At 32.5% G+C, this 17,108-nt stretch overlaps 3 protein-coding genes across 8 annotated transcripts in view; all 3 read right to left on the minus strand.

The window, feature by feature from the left end:
• LOC125820905 (squamosa promoter-binding-like protein 8) overlaps positions 1-17,108 on the minus strand; it is a 137,761-nt gene that overhangs the window by 8,879 nt on the left and 111,774 nt on the right. The window lies entirely within an intron of this gene.
• LOC125820944 (uncharacterized) lies at positions 2,991-10,129 on the minus strand. 5 transcript variants are annotated; one of them, XM_049500385.1, is made up of 6 exons: positions 9,983-10,129; positions 7,290-7,380; positions 6,954-7,212; positions 4,205-4,349; positions 4,070-4,113; positions 2,991-3,436 (listed from the first exon to the last, which is right to left on the minus strand). In XM_049500385.1, exons 2-5 carry the CDS (start codon positions 7,371-7,373, stop codon positions 4,095-4,097), a joined length of 507 nt encoding a protein of 168 aa, XP_049356342.1. In that variant the 5' UTR covers positions 7,374-7,380; positions 9,983-10,129; the 3' UTR covers positions 2,991-3,436; positions 4,070-4,094. The 5 variants fall into 5 exon arrangements, with proteins under 5 accessions (XP_049356342.1, XP_049356327.1, XP_049356335.1 ...); XM_049500370.1 differs by having other exon boundaries at positions 7,290-7,382; positions 9,988-10,002; XM_049500378.1 differs by having other exon boundaries at positions 7,290-7,379; positions 9,987-9,997.
• On the minus strand, positions 11,293-13,852 carry LOC125820877 (malate dehydrogenase, cytoplasmic-like). Of its 2 annotated transcripts, none has more exons than XM_049500311.1 (7): positions 13,724-13,852; positions 12,868-13,026; positions 12,607-12,782; positions 12,260-12,537; positions 12,047-12,182; positions 11,741-11,852; positions 11,293-11,518 (listed from the first exon to the last, which is right to left on the minus strand). In XM_049500311.1, the coding sequence occupies exons 1-7, from the start codon at positions 13,764-13,766 to the stop codon at positions 11,424-11,426; spliced, it is 999 nt and encodes a 332-aa protein (XP_049356268.1). In that variant the 5' UTR covers positions 13,767-13,852; the 3' UTR covers positions 11,293-11,423. The 2 variants fall into 2 exon arrangements, with proteins under 2 accessions (XP_049356268.1, XP_049356261.1); XM_049500304.1 differs by lacking the exon at positions 13,724-13,852 and adding an exon at positions 13,308-13,490.

Raw genomic sequence — 17,108 nt, forward strand, 5'->3', positions numbered from 1 at the left:
ATAATTTCATCATACGCCAACTCTTGTAGTATGTCATACATTATTAATTAATTCATTTTATTTGAATAATATTGTTGCTCTTACTTAACTTATATACAATGAAGACGATGTAACATAAATGAACCAATTCCAACCAACAAAAAAATAAATAAAAGAACATACATTAATCTATTCCGATTTCCAACCACACACAAAAAAAACATAAATGAAATTACGATAAATTTAAATTTGATTGAATTTCGACTTTACGTGTTCTAACTTTTAGAACGATAATTTTATGTGTTGATAACTGGATTTTAAAAGAGCGGGACCAGTGAACATGGCCCCCTAGCCAGCTCTCAAGTAGCTCTCAATTACCTAAGCTCCAAGTGCCATGGACCATATTGGTATCCATTGCTTAGATGTGCAAACAAAAGAGACATACAAAATCTCACTGACACTGAAAACTTTGTGGAAAGCATTTTTAATTTTTTGTAACACATGCTTGAATTTGATTATTTTTTTCATTAAAAATCCACGAACCTGTCACTCCAAATATCTAAAATCTAATTATGATGAATTTTTTTCAATTTAATATTGTGGTTGTTCTTGTTCCAAGTCATGGTGAATGTTAAAAAAGGGCCTGGGGCCATCGGCCAGTGTACCAAAACTTTCACTATCATAAGAATCAGACTACAAGAATCTATTTTATGCAAACTTATAAGAGATGATTTTCAACCTTTTAATCACGTGACAATAACTTTACCAGTTACGTAGGGTTGATCTTGAACATACAAAATAGAAAAACATGTTTGGATAATAAGGTGATAAAAAAAGCAACGGCTAACCAACTACCTACTGGCAATTAAAAAATGTAGCTGCAAATTTTCCATAATCATCACAGCAAAAACCAAACGCGTTGTTTCTTTAATTTAGTGTCTTGTCATCATCTCACAACTCTTAATGATAGCTAAAAAATAACACTAATTACATTTCAAATTATTGGGAGTACATGCAGAGTCTGGCAGGCCCCCCCTCCCCCCCCCCCCCAAACCCAAATATCTACTTGCAAGTTCACCAAATACTCAGAAAAAAAAATGAAAAAAAAAATCCACCACTACTTAAAAGTTGATTTCAAGATTTAGAATTAATAAATTCAAATGAGCAAATAGAAACAACGATAATTATGACTCAGTTCTAAGTTAAAATCGGCTATATGAATCTTCATTTTTTTAAATTCAAACTCATAGCATATCAATATCATAATTAATAAAACAAAACTGAAAAAAATACTAAGTTTAAAATACATATACTAAAAGGATAATAATAATAATTTTTAAAAAAAGTTTCGTTTGAGTCCAAATCATATCCTCAACTAGTAGCTATCACTTATATGTATCTTTTTCTTCAATTATGCCACATTCTTAACTAAGTCGGTATTAATACCAAGCATTTGAAGGTCTTTTAAGTTCATTTCCTCTGATGTAATTTTAAATCTACCTCGTCCTCTTTTAACCCCTTCACTTACCATATATAGTTCCACACCTACGGACCAAAGCGATTATATATAGGCCCACACAGAATATGTCCAAACCTTTTCAACCTAATCGACCTTCTTGCATTTTATCATCAACATATGCTACACCCACTTTCTAGCGAATGTGGTCATTTCTAGTTTTATCTAATCTGATATGACCGCACATTAATTTTAGCATCCGCAAACTCAACATTAACTACCATATAAAACATGGTTGGTCTACTTTCACTTTGGTCAGTATCCTTGTATTACATAACACCTCGATAGCACTTCTCCATTTCAACAAATCCGATTTTGATTCTACGAGTAACATCTTCATTTTACTATTTCATTCTCTTGAAATAACAATTCTAGATATCTAATTGAATAATATGTATACATTTTTATTATTGTACATGTATAGATAGTTCGAGATTAAAACAATAAGATAGCATAACTAATCCTCCAAAGATTTTCAGATGAATTGAATCATAGGACTTAAAAGGTTGTAACAAAGAATAATAATGTGTTTGCAGAGACGACAAAGGTTGGAACTAGCCATGAAACAAAAAGTAATACTCACTAGAGAAGTTGCCAAGAAAATTACAACACACAAATTCAATCATTCACTTTTGGAAGATGCAAAGTGTGCTCACTTTTATGGTTTTGTGGTCCTATGATCTAATTTTGTCGTCTCATAAAACTTGTAGAGCCATGTGAATCACATCAACAATGGTGTCATTATTATTGCACCTTCCTTTGTCAGACTATTTTCTCTTCAAACGTTAATATATTGAAAATTATAATTACTTTTTTTTGTAAGTATTTTGGTCAAACTAAAAATATTTTTATAAGCTAAAAAAACAACATGTTAGTAGTAACCAACGTCAGAGACTTTTGTTCATAAGAATACAAGTGTTTACCAAACGTGAATATAAGCCAAAAGATGATAGTACCGGTGTCAAATGAGCAAAGTTGAGATTGAAGATATTAAATTAGGTTGAAATAAAAATCAGCTTGGATCGTGATCCGCCTAGATTTACATTGGGTTGAAACGAGTTAAGCGTAAATGGGCTAAAAATCGAATTGGGTCATGACCCACCCAATTTAACCCGTTTAATCTCAATAATTTTAACATATTGTTATTTAATTTTTATAACCACTAATTTCAACTCAAGAAAATAACAAAAATAAGTTATAAATGAATATTAAAATCCTAGAAGATATTAAATAGATAGTAATTCATACCTTCAATATGAAAACATACATTACACTAACGCAAATAAAGAGTCTATCAGGTTGAAATAAGGGATTAAATCAAGCTCAATTCAAGATTCTTTAAAAATGAATTAAGGCTTGAATGAGTTGAGATTGAACTCATTCAAATTATCTTGAACCCAACTCATAAAATTCTGAATATATTACTTATATTTGAGCTCATTTTGACACTCTGAATGCTAGTAATGAATAAGTTTAACCAACTTATGGCCTTTTAAGAATTTGTTCTAAAACTACTTCCTTGGGTGCATTTATAGATGAACTTATCTCCAATGGAGGTCCCCTCCAACATTATGACACAGTTGACCATTTTCTCTGAGACCAAGTCATACCAATGCTGTTTAAAAAAGAAATATAATTCTCCCCTTTCTGAAGCAGTTCAGAAATTCGTATTTTTTTTCCCCCACGTATGTAATATAGGAAGTCCCTTCGAATATCAGTCAGTACACACTTGTCCATTTTTACTCTCAACTGTGGCACACACATTAAAGTTACTGTGAAGATTGATTCTAATGTTATTAACAGAACTAAGAGAATATAATTTGTATCCTTTCTGGTAATTTGATAATGAATCACCCAAATCTGCAATAACTTCAGCTTTTTCGAAAAGGAATCTGGCGAAGTGAAGAAACAATCCAGCAGTTCCGTTCCTGTTAGCACAGGCTGTAAAACCAGTAAGCACTTCTGATTAGTTTGCGGTGTAGACAGTAGATAATCATCGGAAGAAGTATGTGCCATCACACTGAGAGCAAAAAGGAAGAAACTATTTACAGAAACATATTGATGCAAAACTCGACAGTAACGAGGAAGCTTAATCATGTTATCCGAAATAAACAAATCTCCTCCACAACATGGGATGAAGTAAAAATATGAATACTGGTTTATTTTCAAATGTTGCTAATAGCTTGTTCACAAACAACTCTCATGTCATACGGGCGCATACACCTTCAGGTTTACAAGTCAAATTCACTTTAGGAAGGTAAACTAAACTGACTAACCTCCACTCAAGATTTCTTTAAGCTAGCTACACACTAACTCTGCCGTCAATAATATTGATTCTTACAGTTTCAGAATATTCAACAACTGAAAGCACCTAAAGAGTCTCTCATGCTATATGCTGTGAGTTACTGATTAATCAACAAAGAAAGATAAATTCACCACCTTCACACTACAACTTGTTTCTTGACGGATGCAAATGCTACAAGTGGATGGATACTCCCTTAATACAGAGATGCTGGTGTTTAAGCTACGAATGCGCACATGTGTAAGAGGTAGGAAGTACAAGGATTTACCCACCATATGCAATTATTAGTGAAGTTGATCATTCATTCTGCGCAATCCTGAATGGTCAAAAAGAAGTATATACATCAAGGCAAAAATATAATTTGAAAGAAGACAGTTTAGAAGGGTAATGCAGACACCAAAACTTACTTTGGTTTGTCACTTAAGGTCACCATTGATCTGAGGACACCTGGACTAATCGTATCAGCAAGAACTCCTTGATCTGATATCCATAAAGACTTCTCCTTTACAACGCTCTGAAGTTTATTAGCTTCATAATTGAGTAGAGTTTGATCTGCACCAAGTAACCAGCTATTTGGACTAGTTCATGTTTGAAATATTAAACATTGAAAACAGGATAGAGAACCAAAGTAATCAATAGAGTTCTTAACAAGAATAAAAAGCAAATGAATCATCAACTAGAGAAAATAAAAGGGTAATGGTCATTCTAGTGCTTCAACTTGCATAAAATCCTTTCCTACATTCAATAAGACCATCATAAAGTGGCAAGTCATGATGGGTTGGCCTCGATAACAAAAACAAATTCTGTTCAAATGAAAAGAGTACGGGGAAATTTTAATAGCTGGCAATCAACACTGTAATTGTTAAGTTTCACATGATCATGAATACACAAAAAATATGGGCTGGGAGAAGGGTCGTGCGAAAGTGGTAAGTTATACTGGCAGTAATACAGACTGCATCCCTGAATATATCTTTCTAATAAATTATTTACTCATTATATGAAAAAGAGAACAAAATATTGTTAGGCAATTTAGTAGCTGCAAGCTAAGAATCAGTTCAAATGTAAATGAGGGTGTTAAGGCCATATGAAGTAAGGTGATAGATAACAATTAAGAAACCCAACAAACAGGATAAAGTTTCCTCTAGAGAATACAGATTCATCTCATACCAAACTATATACAACCCTTATGTTTGACTGGCACAACAAGTGATCCCTCCACAACAATAGAGTGACACGATTTAGATTACCAAGGACAAACAAGTATAATATTGTATCATTATAAATTACATCAGAAGTATGAGGACCTTTTGAGCCTAGAATGTTTCAGTGTCATATAAAATGGAACATAAGACTATTAACTCTCAAGAAAGGCAAATTCACCCCATCACTTGTCTATAAACAATAATTAACTACATATTTTCAAGCTATCATGCTTTGCTAGGCCTCTCTCAAGTTTTGGACCAGTCAACTTGCTGCTTGATTTAAAGTAATTTACATCATAAAAGCTTATATATCATTCGTGTTTCAACATAATTGGTAATTACTAGAAAATAATGGATCTCTCTCCGACACCTGACTCTTCTACCCTTCATCTCCTGATTTTTCCTCCTATCCTCTGCCCATATACTCACTATCACAGCACTTTCTCACAAATACCTCAAGAGTCTCAAATAAGGCCCCAAATGATCATCATTTTCTCAGCTCAAAAGTATATATTGGCCCCACATATCGCTCTCTTCTGTAAGAACATGTTCATGGTCACTCACCCCCGGTAACGGCCTCGGTACCAAGGGATCTAACTCAGTGGAGGGCAGCATCACAAAAAGCAATCACCAGATCACAAGCAAAAGTACTCCATGACTTGCATTTGATGTTGAGAAGATGTCAAAGAAGAAGCTTACAAGGACTTAAACTACTTGAAATAAAGTGTGGAAGCATAAAGGATGGTACAACACTTAACCTGGGGTTTGTATAGTAGTTAGACCACCAAAAGATGAGTTCAGAGGATCTCACAAAGCCAATACGACGAGCTGGACTCAAAGGAGGACCCAAGTGGCAAGCTGGGAGGGGTCAGAGAGAAGCAGAGGGCCAAAGGCTATGCCTGGCCCTGAAGGCCCAGCCAGCAGCCTGCCTACCTAGTTGTCGATCCCAGATTATTTTTGTTTTGGGTTCCTCTTTTGTTTTAAGATCTATTTTATGGGCCACAATTCTTATTAGTGTCTTAGTTTTTAGATGATAATTGGACTTGTTACGCAAGGAGGAATCCTATGCTCTATGACTGTCAAAGTTTTCTTCAAATGAGTGATTAGTTTGTAAGTAATCTGCTACTCATCTTTATGACTTTGTTCAATTGTATGGATATTTAGGAGGTGATTAGCACTTTAATACTAGTTGTTGCCTATTTTCTCATTCTTGGAGTTCTTGATTTCTATTCTCTTGTCTTCTTCATCTCTATTCTATTTTACTTTTTGAATTTCAGTTCTCTTAGTTGCCTCATTATCATCCAAATAATGTTATTCCTCTAGGTGAAACCCCTACTTGGTATGAAGTTCGGTAAAGATCATGCATCATTGATTTAGCCTATTATTCTTTACTCCTAATATTAATAGTCATGCTTAAAAAAAACCTGTGTTCTACTTTTTCTTCTCTAATGTGATAAACCCCACTCGAAACCTCCTGAGCTCAAGAGTAATCTTCTTTTTTCTTCCCTGGTACGATAAACCCCATTCGAAACCCCCTTCCCTCAAGAGTCAACAGTGGCCCCTTCCACTTTGTTCCCTAGGTGATGCGAACTTCCACCCTCTTGGTTAGAAATGGCTCGTGTCACTGGAGAAACCTCACTTGAAACTCTTTGCATTCACTTTTATCTCCACTAAATCTGTGAGGGGAAAAAGGTCTCAACTCTCAAGGCTGTGTACACCTCAAATAACTTATATTAGCCAATTATTTTAATAAACTGCCCCTCTTTACTTGTAAAGCTTCAGTCAGAAATAGCACATGTTTCATATACGGAGCTTCTTCCTCATACATTCATGTATAACTGATTGTGATTAGATAATACAAAGGAACTATTTTTGCATAAAGATCATAAAGAGAGTGTTAACGGCGCATACTGTGTAATAAAGATCCACAAAATAAATGTAGTAAGAAAGAAACCTTTCTCCAGAATGGTATGAGCAGCATGAAAAGGAATATTGGCAAATACATCAGTTCCTGGGAACATGACCCAAGTCTTCTCCTTTGAATCATGATTACCGCAGGTTGGACAAACCTCTTTCACCAATGGTCTTGATTCAACATCCCTCATTATTGACTCAAAAGGTGTAGGAACACTTGTTTTTGTCGTCTTAGCCCTCCTCCTTAGTGCAGTTAATGCTTCCCTGTTCCCATTCCTTAATCTATCATTTTCAACTAACTGCATTGGATTACACATAGTTTTCTTATACATTTGAACAAAAAAAAATGCTTCAACCTAGAGGGCATTTCAAGTACCTGTTGCCGAGCTAATAAAAGACTTTCACCTTCAATTTCAACCTCAATAAGCTTTTCTTGTAATTGCTTCATCGAGTCGTCCATTTGATCTCTACAAAACACTAAACAATTATGAGTGTCCTCAAATTTCCACAAACTAAATCATCTGATAAATTATTGCAAGAAAAAATTATTATAGTTTTAAAAGAAATGCAGATGCAAGTGACGAAGTCATCATCCCAACTTCTGGGCCAAAAAGAAAATAATAGTATAGAAGGAAGTTCAAGTGTAGCACTTCCAATCTCTGATTACCTTATTTGTAACACTATCAAACAATAAATCTAAATCACAACAATAGTTTAACTAATATAAACAACCAATACTAGTCTATTCCATCTGGTTTTACAACCAAAACTTGGAAAAAAAACATAACCAGAGGCATAACATAAAGCTTGTAGCTAATTAATTAAACATACTAGACTAATTTTGCTTATTTTTCAACAGCAAAAAAAAAATTAGAAAAACGAACAAATCTACGAAGGACCACATCAATTTCTCCAAAAGCAAACTCTAATCGAGAAATCTTCCTAAAAACCCAAAAGATAATACCAGCAAGGCGCAGGTTCGACAGTTGTTCTTCTCTTCTATCCCTTACGAGAAAGGGTTTAAAGTTAGGTGGCAATTGGGCTGGTCGGAAATCAAATTTGGGCGGGTCATCGTTGTTCGACAAGATTTTTTATAAGCCAATTTAAGTTACCTATCAACCCAACTTTTAATGAAAGAGCAGATCAACAAACGGGTTAAATTTAATGTTGTCATCCCTAAATACAATTTCAGAATTCAGATTTTAAATTTAAACTCGTTTCTGATACCCAATCATAAAATGGAAAAGGGCTACTTTTGGTTCTGTTGCTGGATAGTGATTCGATTGCAGGAATCTCAAGGATTCGAGGATCGACAGTGTTCAGGAGAGAACTCGAGAATACAATCAATGGAAATGCATAGAAGTAGAGAGAATAAGAGAGAAGAATGAACTGTATATTTCATATCTTGTATGGAACTGTATTACACTTTATATAGAATTGAAATACAACTGAAATGGATTCAATTCTAACTAACTGTTATTTTGATTTCAGTGCCTAACTAACTAACTGTAACTACTTCTATCACTAACTAATATATGAAAATCTCTTTTTCATGTAACAGTACTTCCCCCATACAAAAGATCCTTGACCTCAAGGATCAAAGAAGGAAATCATGTCTTCAGGACAGTAGCAAATTCCCAAGTGGCAACATCAGTAGGCAGTCCAATCCATTTAACCAACACCTGAGCAACAACTTTGTTGCCTCTCTTAACCATCCTTCTTTGCAAAACAGATTCAGGTATGCTTCCTGCGTTCTTGCACTCCTGTACACCTGAGATAATGAAGTAGGATTGGTGATCTTCACAGCAATATTCAGCTCAGGTTTCAGACCCCCAATAAAACAGCTAATAGCATTCCCTTGTGACAAATTCACCCTTGTCAAGTTTCTCTCAAACACTGACTGATAATCCTTTACACTACCAACTTGCTTGATCTTTTTTATTTCTTCCATGGGATCATCAAAATTAGTACCAAATCTATCAACCAATGCCCTCACATAGTCACCCCAATTGGGTGGTTGTACTATGGTCTATATCGCATAAATGACAAATGCCATTGGATGGCCTCCCCTTCCAATTGCAGAGCTGCAACTGTAACTTTCTCGTCATGACCAACATTCTCCATGGAAAAGAATTGATCAATTTTGAACAACCGTGACCTAAGATCTTCCCCCTAAAACCTCAAGAACTCCATTCGTGACCACCTATTGAAGTTCGATTGGTGAGATTGGGAATTATTACCTGTGCGAGGACTTCTTTCCCTTTCCCTAGGAACCCCTAAACCATCATTACCATCAGAAACACCCTCCTGTCCCAATGGAACAGTAACCCTGCGATTTTCTGCTGAAATCTGATTCCTCAATTCCATCACTGCATGATCTAATTTCTCCAAGGATGAGACCTTACCAGCTAAATTCCCCATCTCTGTTACCAGATTTTGCATCATATCCCGTAAATCCCCAATTTCTGCTATAGAATTGTCATTATTTGTTTCCCTAACTGGTCGACTTCCTTTCACCATCGTTGCCAAGGAACGTTAAGCTCTGATATCAATGTTATTGGATAGTGATTCGATTGCAGGAATCTCAAGGATTTGAGGATCGACAGATTGTTCAGGAGAGAACTCGAGAATACAATCAATCGAGATGCATAGAAGTAGAGAGAATAAGAGTGAAGAATGAACTGTATATTTCATATCTTGTATGGAACTGTATTACACTTTATATAGAATTGAAATACAACTGAAATGGATTCAATTCTAACTAACTCTGTTATTTCGATTTCTGTGCCTAACTAACTAACTAACTGTAACTACTTCTATCACTAACTAATATACGAAAATCTCTTTTTCATGTAACAGGTTCTTGCATTTGTTGTACCAAATATTGAACCGAATTATTTTAGTTCGGTTCGGTTTTTGTTAGTTCGGATTTTGATCAGCCATCTATATAGAAAAAAAAATTAATTTCACAATTCACACACTAACTAAAGCAAAATCAGAAAGAAAGAAAAAAGTGAACGGAAGAAGAAAATAGAAATCAAGAAAACAATAAATAATCAAATACCATACCTGGACTGGACTGGTCGCTGCCGCTGATTGGCTGCTGCTGGTCGCTGCCGCTGGTTCGCTGCTGCTGGTCGCTGCTGCAGGTCGTGGCGGTCGGCCGGAAGTGGGAAGGGAAGTGCGGCGGTGCACTGCTGATTGCTGAAAAGTGGACAGTGGTGACCTATTTTTGCATTTTGTTTGCCTATAATATTTGGAGTATTATTTAATATTAATAAGTAATATAATATTAATATATATTATAATAGTATAGTATTACCCGATCCAATTTTAATTGTCATATTTTCCTTTTTTAGAATCAAATTATAAAAATTTTGATTAACATTTTACCATGTATTTTTTATCATATTGATATGCAAAAAATTGCAATTTATAGTACTTTTCGTATATTTTTTGAATATCTAATTTTTTTGTTTTAAATATCGAATTAATATAATCTAATTTAATTTTAAAAATTAGTCAAATTGACTTTCGAAAAGCACAACATGACAAATAAAAGTGGACGGGAGTATACTTTGGTTAAACCGAAATACCGAAAAATACAAAAATGCATATCGAAAACCAAACCGAAATACCGAAAATGTGAAAACATATACCAAAAACCGAAACCGAAATACCAAAAAAATTCGGTTCGATCTGGTATTTCGATTTTTCGGTATTTATGCCCAGCCCTACTTTTTTACTTTCATAATTCAATTTTTATGAGAAGATATATAAAATATTTAAAATTGTTCATAAAAAATAATATATTATGTATACATAGTTATAAAAAAATATGTATATAATTTGTCGGTTTGATTCAATTATTTCTTGATTGTTTAGCAAAATTGAACCAAATATTATCGTTTTTAATAAATGTAAAACCCAATCCAGATAAAATTAATTTATTTAATCGACTTGGTTCGATTTTTACCGAAAATGTGAACATCCCTAGTTTACAGTAACAGAATTATACACAACATTGCATGAGTTCTTTCTCCTATTTTGATATATTGTATACGACTCTTGTGAATTTATTGTGTGGTGGAACCATTTACTTCTCACCCAATTTTTCTGTTTTTTAAAATGTAGTTACTCAAAGAATTTTAATTTTATAAATGCAAAGGTGTAAAACTCTCGTTTGATGGCAAGGAAACATCATATGTCAATTTTAACGAAAACAATATTTGATGCTTTGATCTCTTCATGGTATCATAGGAATTTATGAGATTCAGAACTCAGAAGTAATTAAGCATAATATAGTATTCAACTTTTTAGATTGCGCATCGGAAAATAAAAAAGAGTAGTTTGGTTATACAAGAGAGAAAGAAAAAAGAGACAAGGAATCATATTTTGTAAAGTAAAAAGATGATTCAACATATTAGTATGTAAAAATAAATTGAAATTCCACTTATTTCATTCATCTTCCAATGTTTATTTCCCTTGATGAGTAAAATTAATCGCGATTTTAGTTTAGGCATGAATACGCCAAGGATTTTTCCTCAACCAACTCCTTCGCGGTTGCATCCATCTTGGCCTTTGAAAACTCGTCTATCTTTAGACCTGCATCAACGATGAGGATCTTTAGGCAAGCTATAAACAATAGATACTCCCTTCGGTTCATATTATTTGTCTTTTAAAACTTTAGGATACTCCTTTAGAAAGACATTCTTAATATCCCTAATTATATGAGTATATCTCTAATGTACTCTTTTACTGTCCCAATTAAAGTATTTGACAAAAAAACATTAGATGAAACTAATTGAAATGAGACCAGAAACTAACCTTGCACAATTGACCATTCTCCTTTCTCACAAGTAACAGGGAAAGAGTAAATTAAACCAGCTGGAATGCCATAAGATCCATCAGAATAGACCCCCATTGAAACCCATGTCCCCTGAAAAAAACATGTAACAAAAATTTAGCCCGATGACGAAAGAATAGAGAAATGACATGCATTTTATAGAGGTAAGTAGTATACGGAAGGGAAGCCTTGGCATAACTGATAAAATTGTTGTAAGGAGGTGACCCTTTTTAATTAGTATTACTATTATAACTATAAAGAGTGAGTAACAAAAATGGATGATATACCTTTGGAGTGCCGAGAACCCAATCACGTATATGATCACAAGCTGAGCTAGCTGCAGACAATGCACTTGATAGCTTTCGAGCTTTTATGATAGCGGCTCCTCTTTGTTGCACTGTGGTGATGAATTCCGTGTTCAACCTAACATTTTTATATTAGTACTGATTTGATCTTCTTATTAGCACGAAACTTAATGGTTTTAACTGTAGAGCATTTACCACTGATCATTAGCAACAAGTTCTCTGACAGGCTTTTCTCCAGCAGCGGTTTTCACCGTTGCATGATTCACATCTGGATACTGAGTTGATGAGTGATTTCCCCATATTGTAACATTCTTTACATCACCAACGTGAACGTTTAGTTTCTCCGAAACCTGACCTAAAGCTCTGTTGTGATCAAGCCTTGTTAGGCAGGTGATGTTTTTCGCTGGAAAGGAAGGGGCAAATTCTTTCAAAATAAGTGCATTGGTGTTAGCTGGATTAGCAACAACCAAAACCTGCAACAATTCGAGACCACAATTAAACTGTAATGTTCCAGAGATAATTGAATAACAAAGTTTTGTTACCTTGCAATCAGGGGCAGCATGCTGCTCTAAGGCAGAGGCCTGTGCCTTGTAAATTGAAACATTTTTCGTCATCACGTCCTTTCTTTCCATCCCTTCTTTTCGTGGAAATCCACCAACCATAACAGCAACATTGACGCCTTTACAAGCTTCAACAACATCCGTGGTAGCAACAACATCTGTGGAAGAATAATATTCAATAAATTTAATTAACAATGTAAGAAATTAAGAAAAAAGTGGTTGCACAATGCTACTGCATTTTACCTTTGAGAAGAGGAAAAGCTGCATCAATCAATTCCATTTTCACTCCTTTTAAGGACTCAGCAGCTGGTTCAATATCAAGCATGTGTATGATAACAGGTTGATCAAGGCCTAACATGGCTCCTCTCGCGATCATCGGAACAAGAGCATATCCAATTTGACCTGTTACAAGATTTTCAAACCAACAGGAAGCATCAACATATATACAGTTTTGACAATTTTAGTTTTCAGATATAAGACAATTGACATGATTTTCAATTCAATTCCTTCTTGAAGTGAATCTAAGTTGATCTAACATCTTAAACTTTTAGATGAGATGATTACACTGATAGTACACTTCTGAAATTGAATCTCACCGCCACCAAGACAGAATAAATCAAATAAAAAGTTCACAAAAAATAGAAATAAATGCAGTAACATAATGAAATATAAATTTAACATGCCTGCAGCACCAGTAACAAGCACTGTAATAGGATCCTTTTCTATATTCAAGAAGCTCCATATATGCCTAACAATCTTCCATGACAAATATGCACAACCCAACAAAACAATAGGCTTTTCAATTGAACCCCAATATTCCATTAATTTTATAATTAAGAAGAAAATTCACAAATAATTGAAATTAGACACTGTTAAAATGATACCACATACATAATTTAAAGGAAAATTTCACACAAGAACAACCAAAAGACTTTAAAGACAAGGCACCTAACTAACCCAATCAAATCAAATACCAAAGACAAAATCCACAAGCTATGAAATAGAATAGTAACTCATCCATGTCAAGAAAAGAACCTCATACAATTATACCAAAAAATTAGAACATAATAATGGTTAATTTTTTTAAAAAAAATTATACCAGCAGCTCCAGTGACAAGAACTCTAGTGGGCTGTTTTGCCATGGTTGAAAAAAAAATAAAAAAAATGTAGATTTAGTGTGAGTTAGAATATTGTGATGAATGTTAAAATTGTTATATATATGGATTTTAGGATGTTAATATCGAAATTCAAGGAGAATTATAAGGAGATAAATAGTCATCAAAAGAAAATGTAGTCACATGAAAAGCTGCATGTTAGTTGATGCCTCATGGACTTGGCACTATACTAGATAATAATAGTTGAATAAATCAAATTCAAAAACCTCAAAACTTTACGTTAGCTTAATTATCCGCTGAACATAGATAATTTAAATAGTCACGACTTATTTGAATGCTGAAAACTTATGAAAGTGTGACACATACGCTGATACGTGAGTTTTCTGGTCCATGTAAGATTTTTATAAAGATAAAATTTATGTTTTATCTTTTAAAATCATCTTTTTTTCTTTGGCCAAAATCTGTAAAACAAAAAAAAGTCTGAAATAAATATTTTGATTATAATTTTTTATTTAATTAAAGATAATGATATTCTAATCAAATTCCCTACTTTCTATATACTTGGCCAAGAAAAGAAATATACATATTTAGAACAATAACTATATATCCAATGAAGAATAAAATATACGTAGTTGAAATATAAAATCATTGAAAAATAATACACAATTTTTTTCTTTTTATTAAAAAACACCATTTGAACTTCATTAATTTGGTTAAATGTCCTTTTAATTTGTCTAAAATAAATAAACTTTTAACTAATATTTGGATCAAAAAAAAAAATATATACATATAGTTGAAACAAATAATCATTTTATCTAAATAAAAAACCAGGATACAATATGCGATGTATATTTTTTAAAAGAACAAGAGTATTACCATTAGAACAAATAAATCATTATATTAATTATGAGGCAATTAATAGTTAAAAAATATCCTACTTGAAAGTTGAATTTTTATTTTTTCTCCTCTTTCACGTGACTAAAAAAGAGTATATTCACGCTTTTTGCCACAACGTCTAGAAAGATCGAAGCTATCAAATTACCAAATTCAAAAGATAATTAAGCTAACATAAGATTTAGACATGCACGGAATAAAACTCGCCAAATTCAGAAAAAAATTGATCTATTCGGCATAATATTTTTGGTTTTACTTTTACTTTATACATCAAAGTAAAGAAGACCTAAACTAGTACTTTATTTTTGGGCCTGTATATAAATTCATCCTTGTTTGATTCGTGAAGTGCTAATAGTCCTTCTTGTTTATCAAACTGAAGAACTTTTAGGCATGACAAAAGCTCTTTTCAAAAAGTAAAATTAGTGAGATTCAAAAACGTAAGTACTATCTCATTACAAATATTTGAAATTATCGGGCTACAATAATTTGTTGTGTTAAGAGTGTCCAAAATATGTTATTTAATTATTTCGTATCTCATTTTACTTGTATAAATGATATTTTATTCCGACAAAGGGTGTCAAAATTGGACACCATGACCACATATTAAAAAAAAAAAAAAAGGACACCCTGACCACCATGCAGGTGTCTGTCTGTTCAATATGGTGGAAAATGTTTTTTCTAAAAAAATAAATGATTTTTTCTCTTCATACAAATATTTTAATTAACAAATTAAGGATAAGTAATATTTTGAACGGAGGACAAAGTTAAACCATTTGACAGAGTTTAAAAGGTAAATCTAAAACTTTTTTCTCTTTGCGTAAATATTTAAATTAACAAAAATTTAAAATCCATGAAATGCGGTAAAGTGGCGCAATTCATGCACGTCCAAAAGATTAATAAAAAAAAAAACATAATTTCAACGTTACCGAAATAAATTATAAAATTGAATTAAATTTGCCCCACCTTATCTAGGATGTGGATTGTGGGAAGTAGCCAAAGTCTAAACATACGTTTAAGTTGGATGGGTTAATCATATTTTAATACTAAGATTTATAATTTGTTTGATCAAATTTTCGAGAAGCTAAAATTATTTATTTTTTAAAAAGTTCAGTGTTTGTTCAAGTTTTGAGAGAAAATAAATATTTGGGGGAGTAACATAAATTGTTTTTCAGAAGCTAAAAAAATAAATTACTTTTAAAAAATATACACTTAAAAATACTTTTTAAAAACTTGATTAATTACTACTCAAAAATACTTTTTAAATTTATTTTCCAAGCATGAATTGTTTCTCACAAAAAGTATTTTTCTTCTGGCTACTGTTTATTGGTCTCAATACCTCCAATATAACACGTTAATTATTGGCTCAAGATAGACATCGGGCCATGATCTTACTAGCTAGTATATAGCCTAAACATAATTAAAAAAATAACAGTTAATTCCATTAATGTGCAACTTTCATTTATTAATGAAAATAAATGAAACGAGGTCTTGAGTTCGAGTCCGGAGAAAATCTTGTTGGGAGCGCCACTTCGAATGGATCCTGCAGTGTGCTATCCAAATTTAGTCGAAGCTCTAATGTGAGCTTCAAACACTGGAAGAGAAACAAAAAAAGGTTAGTGTACGAGATAACAACGATATTTGGATTTGAAAGTTGATACTAATATATCAAGTATCACCTCACCTCCACGTAAGACAAAATGAGATCAGAATAACGTTTATATATATATACTTGCTTTATCTCATATTATTTGTCATATTTCACTTAATAAGAATTAGATTATATAAATTTTAATTATTATTTTAAAATATGTTTTTTCATCGTATCAAGATATTAACATAGGAAAATTTACAATTTGTATTCTCTTTGTTTTAATTTATTTGTTTAATTTTCCTTTTTAATTTGTTTTAAAAAATGCATCTTTTCTTTTTTAGTAACTCTTTCATTCCTTTTTTGTTCAAGATTACAAGATTACAAGATTAAATGACATTTTTTGGTACATATAACATATCTTTAATTTAAGACTATACAAATTTAAAAGTCTTATTTAATTACTTAATTACTTTGTGTCAAATCAAAATAAGACAAATAAATTAAAACGAAAGTAATACTATTTATTATATAATTTTTGAATATCTAACTTTTAAATATAAAATATTGTCTAATCTAAATGATCTTTGAAAATGAATGAAATTGACTTTTTAAAAGGAAACCTAATAACTAATTTTGGAACAAATGGAGTATATTAAGATATTATATTATATAAATTTGATCACAAATTATAGGTGTGACATTCTTATACATTTTTCATTTTTATTTTTTGCCAAAATGGGTAATTCCATCACTGATTTAGCAATATATATAAAAAAAAAACGTGATAAAAAGATTTTTTTTAAAAAAATATTATCTCCAAAGAAAGAAAAAGGAATATTCCTTAGAAGTTCCGTCACGGAAGAATTTTCGTCCGTATGATGATG

The sequence above is a fragment of the Solanum verrucosum genome, unplaced genomic scaffold (assembly GCF_900185275.1).
Source record: "Solanum verrucosum unplaced genomic scaffold, falcon-dt-bn FXZP01000020.1, whole genome shotgun sequence".
In the NCBI taxonomy this organism is placed as follows: Eukaryota; Viridiplantae; Streptophyta; class Magnoliopsida; order Solanales; family Solanaceae; genus Solanum; species Solanum verrucosum.

Excerpts from the sequence above, each read along its gene's own strand:
- LOC125820944 (XM_049500385.1), bottom strand. The coding sequence starts at position 7,373 with ATGGACGACTCGATGAAGCAATTACAAGAAAAGCTTATTGAGGTTGAA. Across the intron at positions 7,213-7,289 it reads TTTTATTAGCTCGGCAACAG|TTAGTTGAAAATGATAGATT; the intron begins GTACTTGAAATG and ends AATCCAATGCAG. Across the intron at positions 4,350-6,953 it reads TCATACCATTCTGGAGAAAG|ATCAAACTCTACTCAATTAT; the intron begins GTTTCTTTCTTA and ends TACTTGGTGCAG.
- LOC125820877 (XM_049500304.1), bottom strand. The coding sequence starts at position 13,446 with ATGGAATATTGGGGTTCAATTGAAAAGCCTATTGTTTTGTTGGGTTGT. Across the intron at positions 12,183-12,259 it reads CTTGTTGCTAATGATCAGTG|GTTGAACACGGAATTCATCA; the intron begins GTAAATGCTCTA and ends TAAAAATGTTAG. Across the intron at positions 11,519-11,740 it reads AGAATGGTCAATTGTGCAAG|GTCTAAAGATAGACGAGTTT; the intron begins GTTAGTTTCTGG and ends TCGTTGATGCAG.